This window comes from Macrobrachium nipponense, chromosome 10 (genome assembly GCF_015104395.2).
Source record: "Macrobrachium nipponense isolate FS-2020 chromosome 10, ASM1510439v2, whole genome shotgun sequence".
Classification (NCBI taxonomy): Eukaryota; Metazoa; Arthropoda; class Malacostraca; order Decapoda; family Palaemonidae; genus Macrobrachium; species Macrobrachium nipponense.
Window position 1 is genome coordinate 52022558 of NC_087204.1, and position 16443 is coordinate 52039000.

The following is a 16443-nucleotide window of genomic DNA, read 5'->3' on the forward strand; positions in this document are numbered from 1 at the left end:
AGAAAAAAGCGTAATTAACTGCTACTATATTTCATATTGGATTTCAAGTACACTGTCATGATAATCATCATTATTTGTATTAGTAGTCATTTTTCTTAGATCCACAACCAAATTGACTATAAAAATTGTCCTATGAAAAATGCAGCTCCTTTTCCATGTTAAATTAATTGTTTCTAATATGATTTCATAATAAAACTTAAAACACAGTTTTTAAGATTTTAGGACCAATAATTTGTTGTATCACCATCAACATATATACTATACATTTCTAACTTTGTTGTAATATAAATCCAAAGCCACAGCATATAATAGGGGTTGAAGTTACAAAGCATTGTCTGTATATAATTATATAATTAAAATTTTACAACTACACTCCAAAATTGATATTTTGCAATTTTCTATGAAAACATTTAAAGCTTAAACTGATGCTAGTTCTGTAATGAAGAAATTGGTCAATTATGCAAAAAAAATTAAATTGCAAAGGTAATGGAAAAAACAAATCCACAAATAAGATGGAAGCTTATGTGAAATTTCTTTGCTATACTACCCTAATAAGTTAAAAAAAAAAAAAAAAAGAAAAGACTACTACTAAGTTTCAATACATGATGTTACAGGTCTTCGGTGCTCAGTCTGCTCCTGTACATACTATGTACTAAAATTATACAGTAGTACTGTACTAATAACTATGTTTCAGGAAGAACTTGTGCTTCATATGTGTTATGTAAAAAAAAAACACTATATTCCAGTAAATACATAATCATCCTTGGGGAGTAAACCAATATGAGTAAACCAATATAAAAAAAACCCGTGTTACTCCTAATTTTACCTGGATAATGAAGACAATGCTCCCAATAGTATTCTAACATTAATTTAAAAGACTTAGTTCGTTGATTGACACAAACTTGGTTCAGTCATTGTTTAGTTTATATTTCTGGTAGTCATTCATTTCTCTGAAACACTTTCTTAGCAAAATGGACAAATTCATCACCTGTTTTGAAAATCTTGCACATGGGCAGGATTTCTGAAATTACCAAATCCTATACGTTATGGCTAAATTAAAAAACAATGGATGACTAAAAGGTCTACAACTGTTTGTAAACACAGTATGTGTACAGTTGTTGTTGTTGTTTGTTTGTATGGTGTTTTTACGTTGCAAAGAACCAGTGGTTATTCAGCAACGGGACCATCAGCTTTACGTTACTTCCGAACCACAGTGTATGGTTGTAGGACAATATGCCGATGGACATAATGTTGACAGACATAATATCGACGGATATAATGTCGATGGAGAAAATGTCGATGGAGAAAATGGCGACATTTGTTCAAGTTGGATAAAATGTCGACGATGACTTTTATTTAGTTATTTATTCTTCTTATTCTTTCATTCATACATAATAATACAGGTTAAAATGATAGTTGTGAAATAAACAAACCTGACAGTCAATCGCATTTTAAGGAATTACAAGATGGCTCAGCTGTAGAGCTAAAAATTTATTAAAATCAATTTAATCAATTAAAAAGTGTTACAAAAGATATAATGAATACAAAAATTTATCTATTAAAAACAACATAATTCTAAAAAGTTACAAATTAGGATGAGCTACTGCTCTTAAAAACTGGATCCCTTGATCTGGATTAAAGTTTGTGACCAGGTTCTTCAATCTTTCGTTGATTCTAACATATTTTAGATTCTGCCTTCCAATTCCTCTCCCATTGCTTAGTTGTGCTAACAACATTTCCGTATTTGCTTGTTCTTTTTTCAGTTTGCTAACCAGTTTTTCTAAAGATGCATGCTTAATCATCATTCTTCTATTGAAAACATTATGCCACCCTTCAAGCGCATTATTCGTGCGTGGCAAGTCATTGTGGCAAGTCATTGTGGCGGGATCACAAGCTTAAGAGCAAGCAGCAAATCTCCCCCACATAAAAATCTGTCTGGCTACCAAACCCACCCTCAATCACACTTTCCTCTTTACACTACATAACACAGCAGGACAACTGACCCATACCTACATACAGAACAAAAAACACAAACAGGTACTCACCTCTGGCTTCTGATACTCAGGGCTAGGCTGTGCTGTCCGCTGGATAGCTATAGGCTAGGTAGGTATAGGCTAGCTGACACACAACCACCGCCGACAACCAAACACAAACCAACCACCCGAGACCCACAACCCCACAACAACTCAATAACCCGACAAATCACTGCAGACGAACATCAACAGCCCAAAAGAACACGACTTCCCCCAGCACAAAAACCCACCAAAACCAACACTACCCCAACCACCACTCACAGACACCGAAAATGCCCTCCCAACCTCTTCAACTTTACCAAAACCAGACAGACACACGCACAACAACCTTACAACACCAAAATCAACCAAATACCACAAAACCAACTAACAACCAACGGACAAATACTGCCAAACCAACTCTGTGAATTCACTAACTGCCTTGCTTCTTACGGACTCTTGTTACAGACTTTCACTGACATACTACAAAGCGCCACAACAGACATGCTTCCGACCGCCATTTAACCACTCCCATTTATTCTTCCACCAATCTCTCTCTCTCTCTCTCTCTCTCTCTCTCTCTCTCTCTCTCTCTCTCACACACACACAACTTTTGGAGACGTTGTCAAATATAAACTATTATCATTACTCCTCCATATCATCTGCGACACGACTATGAACTGATCATAGCTGGATATCATACCAGGGTTTACATTGTCGTCCACGTTGAACTACACCTAACCAGGTCACTTCAAAATACGCCAAAAATTCATCGAGAGCACATTCTATTCCACTTCTTCAGTTAGGGAACCAAGAAGCTCTTAAAAAAAAGCATATACGTATTCAGAAGGAACAAATGCCAATGCTTGAAACTGCTTTATGATGAATGCATTACTGGTTTCAATATACCAGGATTGTAAACCCAATGACTGGATTTTGCGCCACAGACATTGACCGAAATGGAAAAAACATCCATAAACGATAGTATCTGGAAATATCTTCCTTATACTGTTAATAGCGGCTCTTTCGAAATCAACACTGATGGAGGTTGGGTTCAAATTGCGGTCTCTCAAAAAATTATAAGTTAACTATTAAGTTTGCTCATCCTTTTTTTGATTCTAAGGCAATACACCATTGGTAGTGATTTGTTATTTGTCACAAGGGCATGAATAATATACAACTGCTTCCCAACAGGGGGAGAATCAAATGTCCCATCGCAAAGCCACATTGAATAGGTTTCTAACATTCTTAGATTGTTGGATGTTGAGTAAATGCTTATGTCCTCACTATTGTGCAACAAAAAGCTTCTCCTCTTGTAGTTGTCGTCAAATCTTCATCATCGTTTACACTGCGCTTTTGCCTAATTGTGCGCGCAATTGACTCCTTCTTTGGCAAAGGCCCACACACATCTAGCGATATGTTTGCTGTAGCGTTGTGAATTATATTTGAGGGAATATCTTCTGTACCGCTGGTAATGTCTTTTATTTTGTTCTGGATTTTTATAGCATCACACCTGAGACTATCTGGCTGGTGAGAATGACTTGCAAAAGAAAGTACAGTATCGTTAGAAGTTGTTAGTATTTGTCCACCACAATATCCACGTTTTTCACATCGCCTCAAGATCCTATCTTCCTTTCACCTATCAACAACATAAGCATAGCCTTCGTAAAGAAGTTTCTTGCCGCCTTTGTTCGTTTTTGTTATCTCCATTACAGTGATGGGCAGACCAAAATAAACAATTTTACTATACTGCAGATCTTGGAGAACTAATGGAATTTGAAAAATCCTTCTTCGTTGCAAATTTGAAAAATCATTCTTCATTGAGAATACATTTGTTAGGCATTAAATGGCTTGTAAAACGAAACAAGACAACTATCGGTGTTGGAAAATGTAAACAAATTATATAAACAAAAGCTGAATTATTATTATTATTATTTTTGTCGCCATTTTGTCCTACCTGAACAAAGGTTGCCATATTGTCCGTCAACATTTTGTCCATCGACATTATGTCCGTCGACATTATGTCCGTCGACATTAAGTCCAACGGCATTTTGTCTGCACACCATGTGTACTGTAGTTTTTATTACAAGATAAAGTGTATGCAGTTGACTTAAGGGTACTTGATTAATAACCAGTTTTCATGATACTACTCTGACACTACACTTTTGGTTTACTGCTATGTTGCAGAATTTACTCCTAATGTATGTTGTAAGTCCACCAAAAATATCACATCCCTGATATGTAGCAAACTATTAAGTGGTAAAGAAAATATTCCAGTAAAGTGTTGAACATAAATTTGAGGCAAAACTCTAATTTTTTTAAAAAGTACATAACTTTCTATAACTTCCACAAAGCTGATAGCATTTCAAAGTAAATATAGACAAGTAGGACATTTGCTATCATTGCCTAGCACATAGTACTTCAGCAAGAAGAAAAGGAAATGGAATAACAGAAGTTCCATGTACTACGTATAAAAAAGGGCTTGTATTTAAAAAAAACACGGAAGGTCATAGGAATTAGAGGAATTGATAATAAGAGCAGGAAATTAGAGTATAATAGTATGATCACTGATTTCCACAATACGTATGCTTTTGATGAAGTGGCCAGGGAGATATTGTTACATTGCTCCCTTCAAAATACAAAATAGATCAAAGGGACAGGTGCCAAAAACATCCCAAACAGAAGAGAAATCAAGGCTATTTTGTAGTACTGTAAAGAGAATGAAAATACGTATTATAGGAAATCGGCCTTTTACCCTATTTTACAAAGAAAAAATGACAAATAACACCTCATTTGAGTAAAAATATTCAAACTATGAGCTGATATATAAAGATTTAGAAACTGAAATTAAGACCTCTTTAAAATAGTTTTGAAATAATTTGGACTCCTTATGTTGGAAGAGTTAGGATTTCAGAATTACCAAACTGAATAGAACTAGATGAGAGAATACAAAAAAATATTTAGGAACCTAATATTCAGACTTTCTCATGATTAGAAATGACAAATACTGAAAGAGCAAGAAGAGATCAAGTGTAAGTAACCAAGGATAACCAAAACATAAAAGTGATATACCAAGGGCTGGGTTGTATATAAAGGGTTATACAGTGAAAAGGGATGGAGAGGTCACTAAAAAAGTTGAGTCAAACAGGCAAGAGACCAAACCCTAATGTCTACCTTTAGATATCTGGAAAGGAGCACATGCACATTAACAGATATAATCCAACCCATGTCCAAATAATTCTATATTGTCAATGCTGGAGTGTAGCATATAGGAAAATTTACTTGCATTGAATATTTAGTTGTTTCACCATAATCTTATTACTCACATGATGTATGACCACATTTATGGTCTTCAAATGTCAGACAAGGCAGAATTTTGTCTAGTAGAGAGAACAAAGGCATATACGTCCTGATACGTGCATCATCTGATGCTAAACAACACCACCTCACTTGTTGTATGTCTGCAGAGTTGTTGACATCTCCTTGCTTACCTTATTTCTTTTTCTGTATCACAATTACTTACCTAATCCTTTCCCCCTCTTAATTTTATTTTCAATCGTACTAGGTAATCATTTTCTATATATCTACACCAGAACAGGTAGCATTCTATCACCTCGAACACTTGTTTTGTAAGTATACTACAGAATTTGCTGGAATATGTAATGCACTCTAATTTTTGGAACATATTTAAGAAAGAATTAAAAACATCAATCTTTACCATGGCTTATTCTGAATTTCTTGCCAACTGGTATATATTGCGGTTAACAAGAATCTATAAAACCTGTATTTTTAAACATGTTGGGGAGTCTTTCTCACAAAATTAGCATTTTTCTAACCCACAGTAAAGGTTTGGCCTAACTCTGAGACCTACAAAAGCCCAGCCTACAGTCTTGTTTTCTCTTTCTTTATTAGCATTACGGCAAGCTGACGAAAAGAAAAAAGGGAAAATTCTTGAATGAAATAAACCAAACTTAAAAATAACATGGGGTGGGGGGGGGCGGTGGATAAACGGCGAAGCACGAATAAATAAGAAACGTGCTCGAATGAAGACCCCCGTGAAAAACATGAAAATAATGAAAATAACAAAAGATAAACGAAAATAGGATCGACTAAAACTGCCACCCAAGAAATAAATAAATAAATATATGTACTGAATTATCACATTTTACAAGCAGAGAAGAAGACCATTCGAAATCGGTACAATTCAAGGATAAGCCGTAAAAGCGACTTGCCGCCCGCCCGCTACTTATAAGTGACGCCTAATAAAATCCTAAATAAAGGCAAAACGAAAGGGAAAATCACTCTCTAAATATTGAAAAAGGGCGGAACCAGTACTTAACTTGGGTGAAGAGGTAGATTGACGATCCGTAATCAAGAATAAAAATAAAAGAACAAATAGCTATATTCGAACGTACGAACACGATTTATTAGTAGTTGTATGGTATGGCATATGAAAAATTTATCACTGAAGTATTCATATTATTACTTGCTGAAATTCTAAGTTATAGGGTATAAGAAAAAAATCATCACACTGTCACAGCACACTATAGTTGGTACTTAAAGTTAGGTAATCAAAAGAATGAACTTATGTAATTAGATGAACATCTATCTGACTTGCCAAAAATTTAGTTTTTTTCCCCCTCTTCTCTCTCACACCCAGCTATACTACTGATATACTGTAATACCAAGTCTCCTATAAACACAAGACAGTATTCTTATTCAAGTGGTATGCTACACAAAATACTAGGCTGTCATTACACCATCCATGTCGGGCTACATGAATCTGCAACCATACAAAACTGAACGTCTCTTAAAGTTAGCCAATCAATCTCTCTCTCTCTCTCTCTCTCTCTCTCTCTCTCTCTCTCTCTCTCTCTCTCTCTCTCTCTCTCTCTCTCTCTCTCTCTCTCTCTCTCTCTCTCGTATATTATTGTATGCATATTTTAATGATTTTCTAGCTTTAATGCAAATAAAGCCAAGTATGAAATCTATAAAGCAGAATAGGATTCTTTGTTGTTATAATAAAGTTGTACATTACTTTATAATTTGAAACCCATTTCCCATTACAATGATAAATCTATGAAAAGAGGAAAACCTTTTCCAGTAGTTGTTACTAACTACCATTTATTTCTCAACAATTATCAGGTTAAAGTAATAGTAATACATACTAGTTATATTCTCTTTATGTATATGTGCATATGTTTAAGCTTAGGTGTTTGTATGTATTACCTATGTAATAAGCAACTATCTTCAATATCGTTGTAACATGTAATTGCCTGATGTATAGAACTACATTACAACGATATTGAAGATAGTTGCTCATTACATAGGTAATACATACATACTAACTCCTAGGCTTAGACATATGTACATATACGTAAAGAAAAGATAACTGATATGTATTTCTATTACTTTAATCTGCTAATTGCTGAGAAATGAATGGTAGTTATTAACAACTACTGGGAAAAGGTTTTCCTCCTTTCATATATTTATCATTGTAACGGAAAATAGGTTTCAAATTACAAAGTATTATAAAACTTTATTATAAAAGACCACAGTGGCTTGTGTTTATGCCTTAGTGTGGGATTTGTTGCTTGTCACTAAAAGTTCCTTTCCAGCCCATAGGCTTAACTATTAAACTTGACCTGCTGCTTATACAGAACACTGTGAGTTCTCTTGACCTTTTTTTGGAATTTTGGTGTCAGTAAATTAGGTTTACTGCTTACATTAACTAAGTAACCATCAGTTTGCTAATTAACAGTTCTATTGTTACTGTTCATACTAGCTAACCTTTGCCTTTTGAGTATATATTTATGTGGGCTTCATTTGTTCTGCATTATTGCAAAGCTAACTTTAGCATTTTTACCTCTGTAATTTTTACGTTCCCGCGTCTTTTCCCCTCTACGAGTGTGCTATGCAGCAGGTTTTGTTAATCAACAGTAAGGTTTTTCCGATGTATTCCCCTGTATTATCCAGATTTTATTTTTAACTTTTTTTTTTAAATAGTAGTGCCTTAGGTTACGAAATTAATCCGTTCCGAAGCGACCTCCGTAACCTGATTTTTTCATATCTAGAACTACGTTTTACATGTAAATTGCATAATTCGTTCCAAGCCCTACAAAAACATCACAGTAAATTTTATAATAAAGCTAAATTGACCAATAACCAATGAAATACAACAATTTGGACCATTCAATACCTAACCTAACCGTGACTGTACCTGTAAATAAATTGTATTTGTGTACAGGGTACAAGAAATACTGTACGTACATGTACGTACGTATGTAGTAAAATGTGGAACCTTACCTTTCGAGTGAGGCAATGTCCAAAAGTGGCGACAGAGGAGGAGGACAAATGGCAGAAAACATGAACACTTAACTTTACGAAACACATTAAATAGTCATGCCGTTGGAAGGTGTAGCTGCTTTGATGGCTTCCTTCTGCTTAAGGACAGTGCCTATCGTCGACGGATTTCGGCCGTATTCTTTAGCGACCACACTCAACCGCATGCCAGCTTCATACTTCTTAATTATCTTCATCTTCGTCTCCATAGAAAGCATCCTCTTCTTTCCATGAACTTCGGCAACATTCGTGGGGCCCATGGCTTATTAATAATGTAAGTAATTAAGTTCACACACAACACGATAAAGTAACTTACAGTACAACGAAAATGAAATCACTACACAAATTTACGTTAACAAACGAAATATATGTGAACGAACAAATTCCAAGTGAGTACGATAATGCTGCCGAAATGAAATGGTCGAGGAACTCCTTTACGTAGATGCATGATGGGACAACTGCCGACCAATAGGAGAGCAGGATCTTACGGCGGTGACTAGCATCAGGAGCCAATGGGAGAGCGGGAGGATGGTGGCAAGTCTACTGAGTTGGCGGCATGTGAGTTTTAAAATTGTTCTTGGTGGCCCAGGCAAATCTTGGACTTTACAGTACATACACCCTTTTGCAACCTGAATTATTTTCGTACACAGAAGCCAAAAAAATCTTCGTCTTTGCCTTCGTAACCTGGATTTTTCGTACGTAGGGACTTCCGTATGTAGGGGTATGACTGTACAGTAGTGCCTCAGGTTACGAAATTAATCCGTTCTGAAGCAACCTGTGTAACGGGATTTTTTCATATCTAGAACTACGTTTTACATGTAAATTGCATAATTCGTTCCAAGCCCTACAAAAACATCACAGTAAATTTTATAATAAAGCTAAATTGACCAATAACCAATGAAATACAACAATTTGGACCATTCAATACCTAACCTAACCGTGACTGTACCTGTAAATAAATTGTATTTGTGTACAGGGTACAAGAAATACTGTACGTACATGTACATACGTATGTAGTAAAATGTGGAACCTTACCTTTCGAGTGAGGCGATGTCCAAAAGTGGTGACAGAGGAGGAAGACAAATGGCAGAAAACATGAACACTTAACTTTACGAAACACATTAAATAGTCACGCCCTTGGAAGGTGTAGCTGCTTTGATTTTGATGGCTTCCTTCTGCTTAAGGATGGTGCCTATCATCAACGGATTTCGGCCGTATTCCTTAGCGATCACACTCAACCGCATGCCAGCTTCATACTTCTTAATTATCTCCATCTTCATCTCCATATAAAGCATTCTCTTCTTTCCGTGAACTTCAGCAACATTCTTGGGACCCATGGCTAATAACGTAAGTAATTAAGTTCACACACAACACGATAAATTAACTTACAGTACAACGAAAGCGAAATCATTAACATGAATTTATGTTAACAAACGAAATCTATGTGAACAAACAAATTCCAGGCAAATCTCGGACTTTACAGTACACACACCCTTTTGCAACAGGAATTATTTTCGTACACAAAAGCAAAAAAATCTTCGTCTTTGCCTTCGTAACCTGGATTTTTCGTACATATGGACTTTCGTATGGAGGGGTATGACTGTACTTCACTTTCAGTTTTCACAAGAACCCAACGATGTTACAGTCTCACACTAGATAATATAATGCACAGTCACAGAAACAAGGATTGCCAGACTTTACAAAACTTCCAACACCAATCTGTGCTAGACAAAGGGGAACCAATTCTGTAATTGGAGCAGTAAGAGGAAATTAATCCTATAAACTCCACTAACACTCTAATAGTACTCTTCTTTTCCTTGGACAAATAAGAAATTACCAGTTTCTCTGATCAAGGTCTGTAGGGCTTCCCTCTTACAAGTCTTCCAGTTTCATGTGCTAAAAGTGATTCTTCAGTGGAACTCACAAGGCTTATTCAGCATTTCAAAAAGATGGTTCTTTAAAGGTCATTCAAAGATCATACTGAGATCTTTCTCAGCTTCTGAATTTACCAAGCCTCCATATGAACTTTCATGGAGGCTTCACTGCTGGATCTTGCATAAAGTCCAAATGATTTGCCTATTGGCATTTGCATCTTCAAATTGAGTCAGAAATTAGTATCCAAGAAGTATAAATCTTTTATGAACTGGAGTTCCATAGGTTTGTCATTTGAAACTGACTTCATAGCAAAGACCAAAAATCTAGGCAGCCAGGACCACTCAATTGCACCCTTCACCACCTATTCTCACATCCATCACTAATGCATAATACATATAGGGGTTCCCCTCTGCCCGGTAAGAGAAGTTCGTCATTATGGACCTGAGATTCCAGAAGTGACACATCCAGACTGGTTCTTTCTACAAGTTGTTCAAAACAAGACTCCCAGGTCATCTTTAGATTGTACAGTAATGTGACACATGGTACAACAGTACAGGTAAGAGTTTTCCTCCATGAAATCAGAGCCCTCTTAACTTCTTTGGCTTTTAAATTTACATGTACAGTATGCCCATACTGTTGTAAAAAGAAGTACAGGCAGTCCCCGGTTATCGGCAGACTTGGTTATCGCCAATCGGGTTTTATGGCACTCGTCTAGTGCCATAAAATCAGCAATTTATGGCACCATAACAGGCCGGGTTTCGGTTATCGGTCCCATAAGGTGTCTTATGGTGAACCATAAGGCCTTATGGCACCATACCTAACAGAGGCACCATAATGGTGTTTATGGCGCCGATAACCGGTTAATGGCACTATAAATCGCCGACTTTCAGTTAATGGCGGTATTTGCTTATCAGCACCCCCTCGGGAATGGAATCCCCGCTGATAACCGGGGACTGCCTGTATCTGGAGATAGTGATCTACTGTCACCAAATTTTAGTGGGAGTAACTCATAAATGGATAGACACTTCCTTGGGACTGGTGGTAGCAGTGGCCAAAGTTTTATCTTTGGGTAGGATTTAGGAGACTCCTCTCCCTCTTCTTGATTCTCTATTCTTTTCTTCATTCATGTGTGGCACCCTAAAGACACAGACTTCCAGGGTTACTAGCATCTAAATCTGAATTTTATGGTACATACACACCTTCCTTTTCTTATTCATCAGCCCCATGTTATCAGAGCCTTGGGTTTCTCTCAAATATCCTATCATGCAAGTCTTGATGACCATTCTGAGGTATTCAGCAGCATGGACCTCCCATCCAACTGTGATTCAGGCATATATGAGTGATAAGGATGCAATGAAACCAAATAAATTTTTTTATAAAACTAAATTGGTCTTTTCATACAAACCCATCACTCAAATGAGTTCCTGCTTCCTAGCCTTGCTGATTTTGTGCAGTCTCATATCCAGAATACACAAAAAGTGAAACATGACACAGATGGGTAAACTGAGGCTCTATGTGCCACATGTACAGTGTTACTATTGCTTGTTTTAGACAAAAGCCTGCAATGTCTAGGACACTTGAAGATCTTGAATGTGGCCACATATGAGTGATGTGTTTGTGCAGAAGACCAATTATGTAAAAAAAAAAATTTTGATATTCAAAAAGCTTAATATTTGCAACTCTATAATCATGGCTTGTTCAGTCCTATGTAATCACCAAATATATATTGATGAATTAGCCAGAAAAGGCACATGAATACCAATTTAAGCAATCTAAACAGAATAATTGAGGTGACACAACCAAACATACGTCAAAAATACTCATGTTCATGAGTATCTATTGATTCTACTAGAGTCAACTTGCTGCAAGACAAAAATTATCTTTCACTAGAAAGTGTAGCTGAGCATCTAAAATAATGAAAATGATGTCAGCTTTCATAGCTATTATATATGTACGTATATATTATTTCTTGGAACCCTTCATATACTTTACTCAAGTAACAGTGAGTGATAAACAGCAATCATGTTGCTAATCATTAAATCCTCCAATTATCCATATATTTGAAAGGATGAATGAATAGTACTCATTACTGTTTAGTACACCACACAAATAGGGTCAAACAATTACTAATGCACAATTATATGCAACAGTAAAAAAAGTAGTCAACATAACACATAACTACTGAAGTACCAAGGCTCATCTGACTGATATTTGTCTATTCATATATCCACGAGCCTTCAAGTCCATAAAACATCTAAAAGCTCCACAATATCGTGTGATATAAAAAAAAACTCCACCATAACCTGTAATTCAGATACATCCTTGTTCTGATTATGCACCTAGATCCAATAAAAAAATGTTGAAACCTACCTCACTGATTTCAAGGAATTCCCCTGTCCTGGGATCAATTATATCTCCATAACTACGACCTGCAATACTGCACTTGTTAAAGGACATTATATTCTGGAAAACAAAGAATAAACAAAATTTTACAACATAATACTGATAGTCTTTTAGTCTTTTTATGATAAATGTGCATAACCAACATATAATCCTAATTTAATATGTGAAAGAATTTGTTAAACCACAACCAAATACATAATATTCATTTAAAAAGTAAAACTTGCTAAATCCACTTCTCCACCTTTACCTTGGTTCAATTTTCAATCTTTTTTCAAGAACAATCCTTCAGAGAACAATTGTTAGACACTTGACTTGTTAGTCTCTTCAAACTACAGTACACTAATAATTATGAGACATGTTTCGGCTAAGGAGTTTGGTTTAGCTGAATGGTTAGTGCAATGCAAACACAAATCAATAAGCTCTATTTTTTGTATAGATGAATTCAACAAATAAGAATGCTCTTTCTCTGATTTGTATAGTCACTACAAGTACTTAGTCTTAACATCTATAACTACAATGTAACAAAAGCAAATTTCAACATTCAAATTAATTTTACAATTTACTTCAAAAAGACCAGCTGGCTTATTAAACAGTTAGAATATTGAACATAAAAACTACCTATACTCTGTTTTTTTCCATCTGTCCATCCGCCTGTGGTGTTTGCGCATGGTAACACTGCATTCTGAGCTTAAATAATATCCTATTTCGAATATTAACGGTGTAATTCGCATACAGTAAATTATTAAAACACTTTTCAGTTGCAAATGTACACCAAGATATCTTTTTATTTACTTAAAACTTACACATAGCGTAACTATTTAAAGCCTGGGATGCAGTGTTACCATGCGCGACCACCACAGGCTGATGGACAGATGGAAAAAAACAGAGTATAACTTTACAGTGAATTGCAGGGTTGCCATGGAGAAAATTCATTTTGATGAGGACTTATATAGACAATAGAATAGGAAGGAAAGAGGAGGAAAATGAGAATTAGTAATGTAGCAATGATATCACATTCATTTTAGAGGTTACTATGCATCACATTAAAATAAAAGACTATCTACATATCATAAAATGTATGAATTGATTCAGCCCTGAGCTTAGGACCAGGTTGTGGAATAAAGACCTTCTCCCACCACATCACATACAATCATAATGTCTATGTATCAGATTTTTAAAATGAGAAAAGAAAACAAGGATAAAGAAAAAGCTGGATCTATGATGGATTGCAATATCTAAATAAGATGTATATGTTTATTATCATATATAAAGTAGTATATTATTAATCTTCCATTACAATGGTAGCAGTGATGCTGAAATTAATAAGCCAAACTGAAAATTCACACGTCCTAAAAAGAATTACTTAATATGTACTGTATTTGTATATGAATGATAATAACAAATCTAATTGCAATAGAGAAGCAAAAAAGGTTAACTAATTACACAAAATAAAAATTATATACTACACAATTAAAATACCTTACTATACATTTCATAATCTGTACCGTAATATTTTACATAATCAACTTAAATTAGAGAAAGATATTTTTACACATCGAACAATCTTCATTACAAGACAGATATTAGTTCTACAGCTAAACTTTTTCCAAAAATGTGACATCCAAATTCAAGCAATGCTTATTAGTGACATCGAAATTCAAGCAATCCTTACTAGTGTGTGATAAAAAAAAAAGAAAGCTTTTCCCCAAAAATAACTGTAAAATGTGTGCTATCTAATAACTTATCTTCAACATGATATGTGTAAGCTACTTGGTGTGAGCAATACACAGTTACTACGTATAAAAATAATTTTGTCTTAAATCTGCAAAAAAATCTAAGATTTTCCTCAAAGCTAATTTTCATTCTGGGACAACATTATACCATAAGTGTTACAACTTGACAATTCTACCCAACAAAAGCCTGAGTTATTCCACGATAATTGTCAAACCTAAATCATCTCATAACTCAACAATTATCTTTATCTGATGTTGCTGTAAGGAAGATTTGGCTGGTCTAGTGGGTGGAGCAAACTAACACAATGGGACCAATCTTGACAACACAAGCCTCAATTTTGTATTAATTTTAATTTGAATACTTTTAGCTATATTTAATTTTTTTCTTGGTGTTTATCAAAATAACAAGAATCTAACATAACCCTCAGTGCATAATAGCTACAGTAGTATTTGATTTTCCAAGTCTGCAGGTAAGACAAATACAGTGCTACATTACTTCTATGGATTGTATAGTACAACTGCATATACAACACTGTATTACCTGAGTAAGTGTTCCTGTCTTGTCAGAAAATATATATTCTATCTGGCCAAGTTCTTCATTTAGTGTTGTAGTGCGAGCCTTGGCATGATTCCTTGTTGGAGGATGGTACATTGCATCATCCCAGTTGATTAGAAAACTCTGGCACAATCGAATAACTTCAACACTGAAAAAGATATGAAGATTTATAAAGGTATTTATCCATCTGGATCTTGCCTTAGAGCTATGTACACTTCCTTACATTACAAGACAACATTACTGAAAACTGAATTTTTTCCACTTGAAAAGTGATGAGTAGACTGATTTAGTTTTACACTCAATTTGTTACTGGTCTTTTTCATCATTCTCAGCCACTAAAAATCTAATTTATTCACATTATTGCTTTTAATTATTCTAAGCATTAGGCTACATCTATTTTTTATGATAAAATCTTAAATTCTAATTAATTATTTAATGAAATTCAGCAAGTACTTGTTACAATGTATTTTTCTCATACAAATTTTCTGTTTCCTACAAACAGACTACTGCGTAAGCTTCAGTTTGAAATGTGCTGATTGTAGACCTTATACCAATTCAGTGAAGGATGATGATTCAGATCTGTTATATGAAAGGAAAAATAACCCCTCTAAATATGCTTACTGCCTATTTTGTTAGTTCTAACACAAGAAAACCCCTCTAAAAATGCTTATATGTACCTAAATATTTTAAGTTTTATCACAAAAAGTCCATTTAGTCATGAAATTGATACGAAAATACAGTAATTAGTGAATATTTCTCAGTGCCACAGAGAAATAGAGAAACCCGCGAATAGATGAGTCCGCAAAGCTTGAGAATGTGAATACGTATGGGGGTCCACTTAGTGCTAGACATCATTCAATAACTCAACAGTCCGTAAGGGTTTTCAGCAAAAGATTTAAATGAAGAAAGTTTTTCTGTTGCTATATTTTGCAGTCTTGGGCAGAAATATTATTATGTACTCTATTAAAAAATTATGGATTACATGGCTATAGCTCTTTTCATGGCTGTCACTGATAGATGAAAGTTTATTACATTTTAAACATCATCAGGATTATTTTATAGGAAATATCAGTCTCATAAGAAAATATCAAATGGTAATTAACAAACTTATATCTTACCTAACATATAGTGAAATAGGCACAACGGTGTTTAAAACAATGGCATATGAAAAGAAAACAAGAAGAGCGATCACAGCTGGCCCGCCAGGAGGATCTGGTGGTATTAGAGAATCCCACGGCAAAAATACTCTAAAATATTGACCTGAAAATAAAAATACTGAATGTTAGTTTTTTTCTACATCTCATGAAAATAATCACAATTTCCTATTTAACTGATATACAGGTACAGGCAGTCCCTGGTTTACAATCGGGGTACTGTTCCCGGTGGGGCGCTGTAACCCAAAAAAACACTGTAAACCAGAACATCATAGTAATACTAATCGGATATTCATGGGAATAAAATGTGCTGTAAATCCCCTAACACCACTGTAAAATTAAGTTAACAGTGCTGGTGATACCAAGTA

At 35.1% G+C, this 16443-nt stretch overlaps 1 protein-coding gene across 1 annotated transcript in view; it reads right to left on the minus strand.

The window, feature by feature from the left end:
- The window catches only part of LOC135223612 (phospholipid-transporting ATPase ID-like), a gene marked incomplete in the record, with an annotated part of 252267 nt that overhangs the window by 162727 nt on the left and 73097 nt on the right, over positions 1–16443 (minus strand). Inside the window, 3 exon segments of the mRNA XM_064262219.1 lie at positions 12600–12692; positions 14907–15069; positions 16040–16181. Of these exon segments, the coding sequence (XP_064118289.1) occupies positions 12600–12692; positions 14907–15069; positions 16040–16181 (398 nt within the window).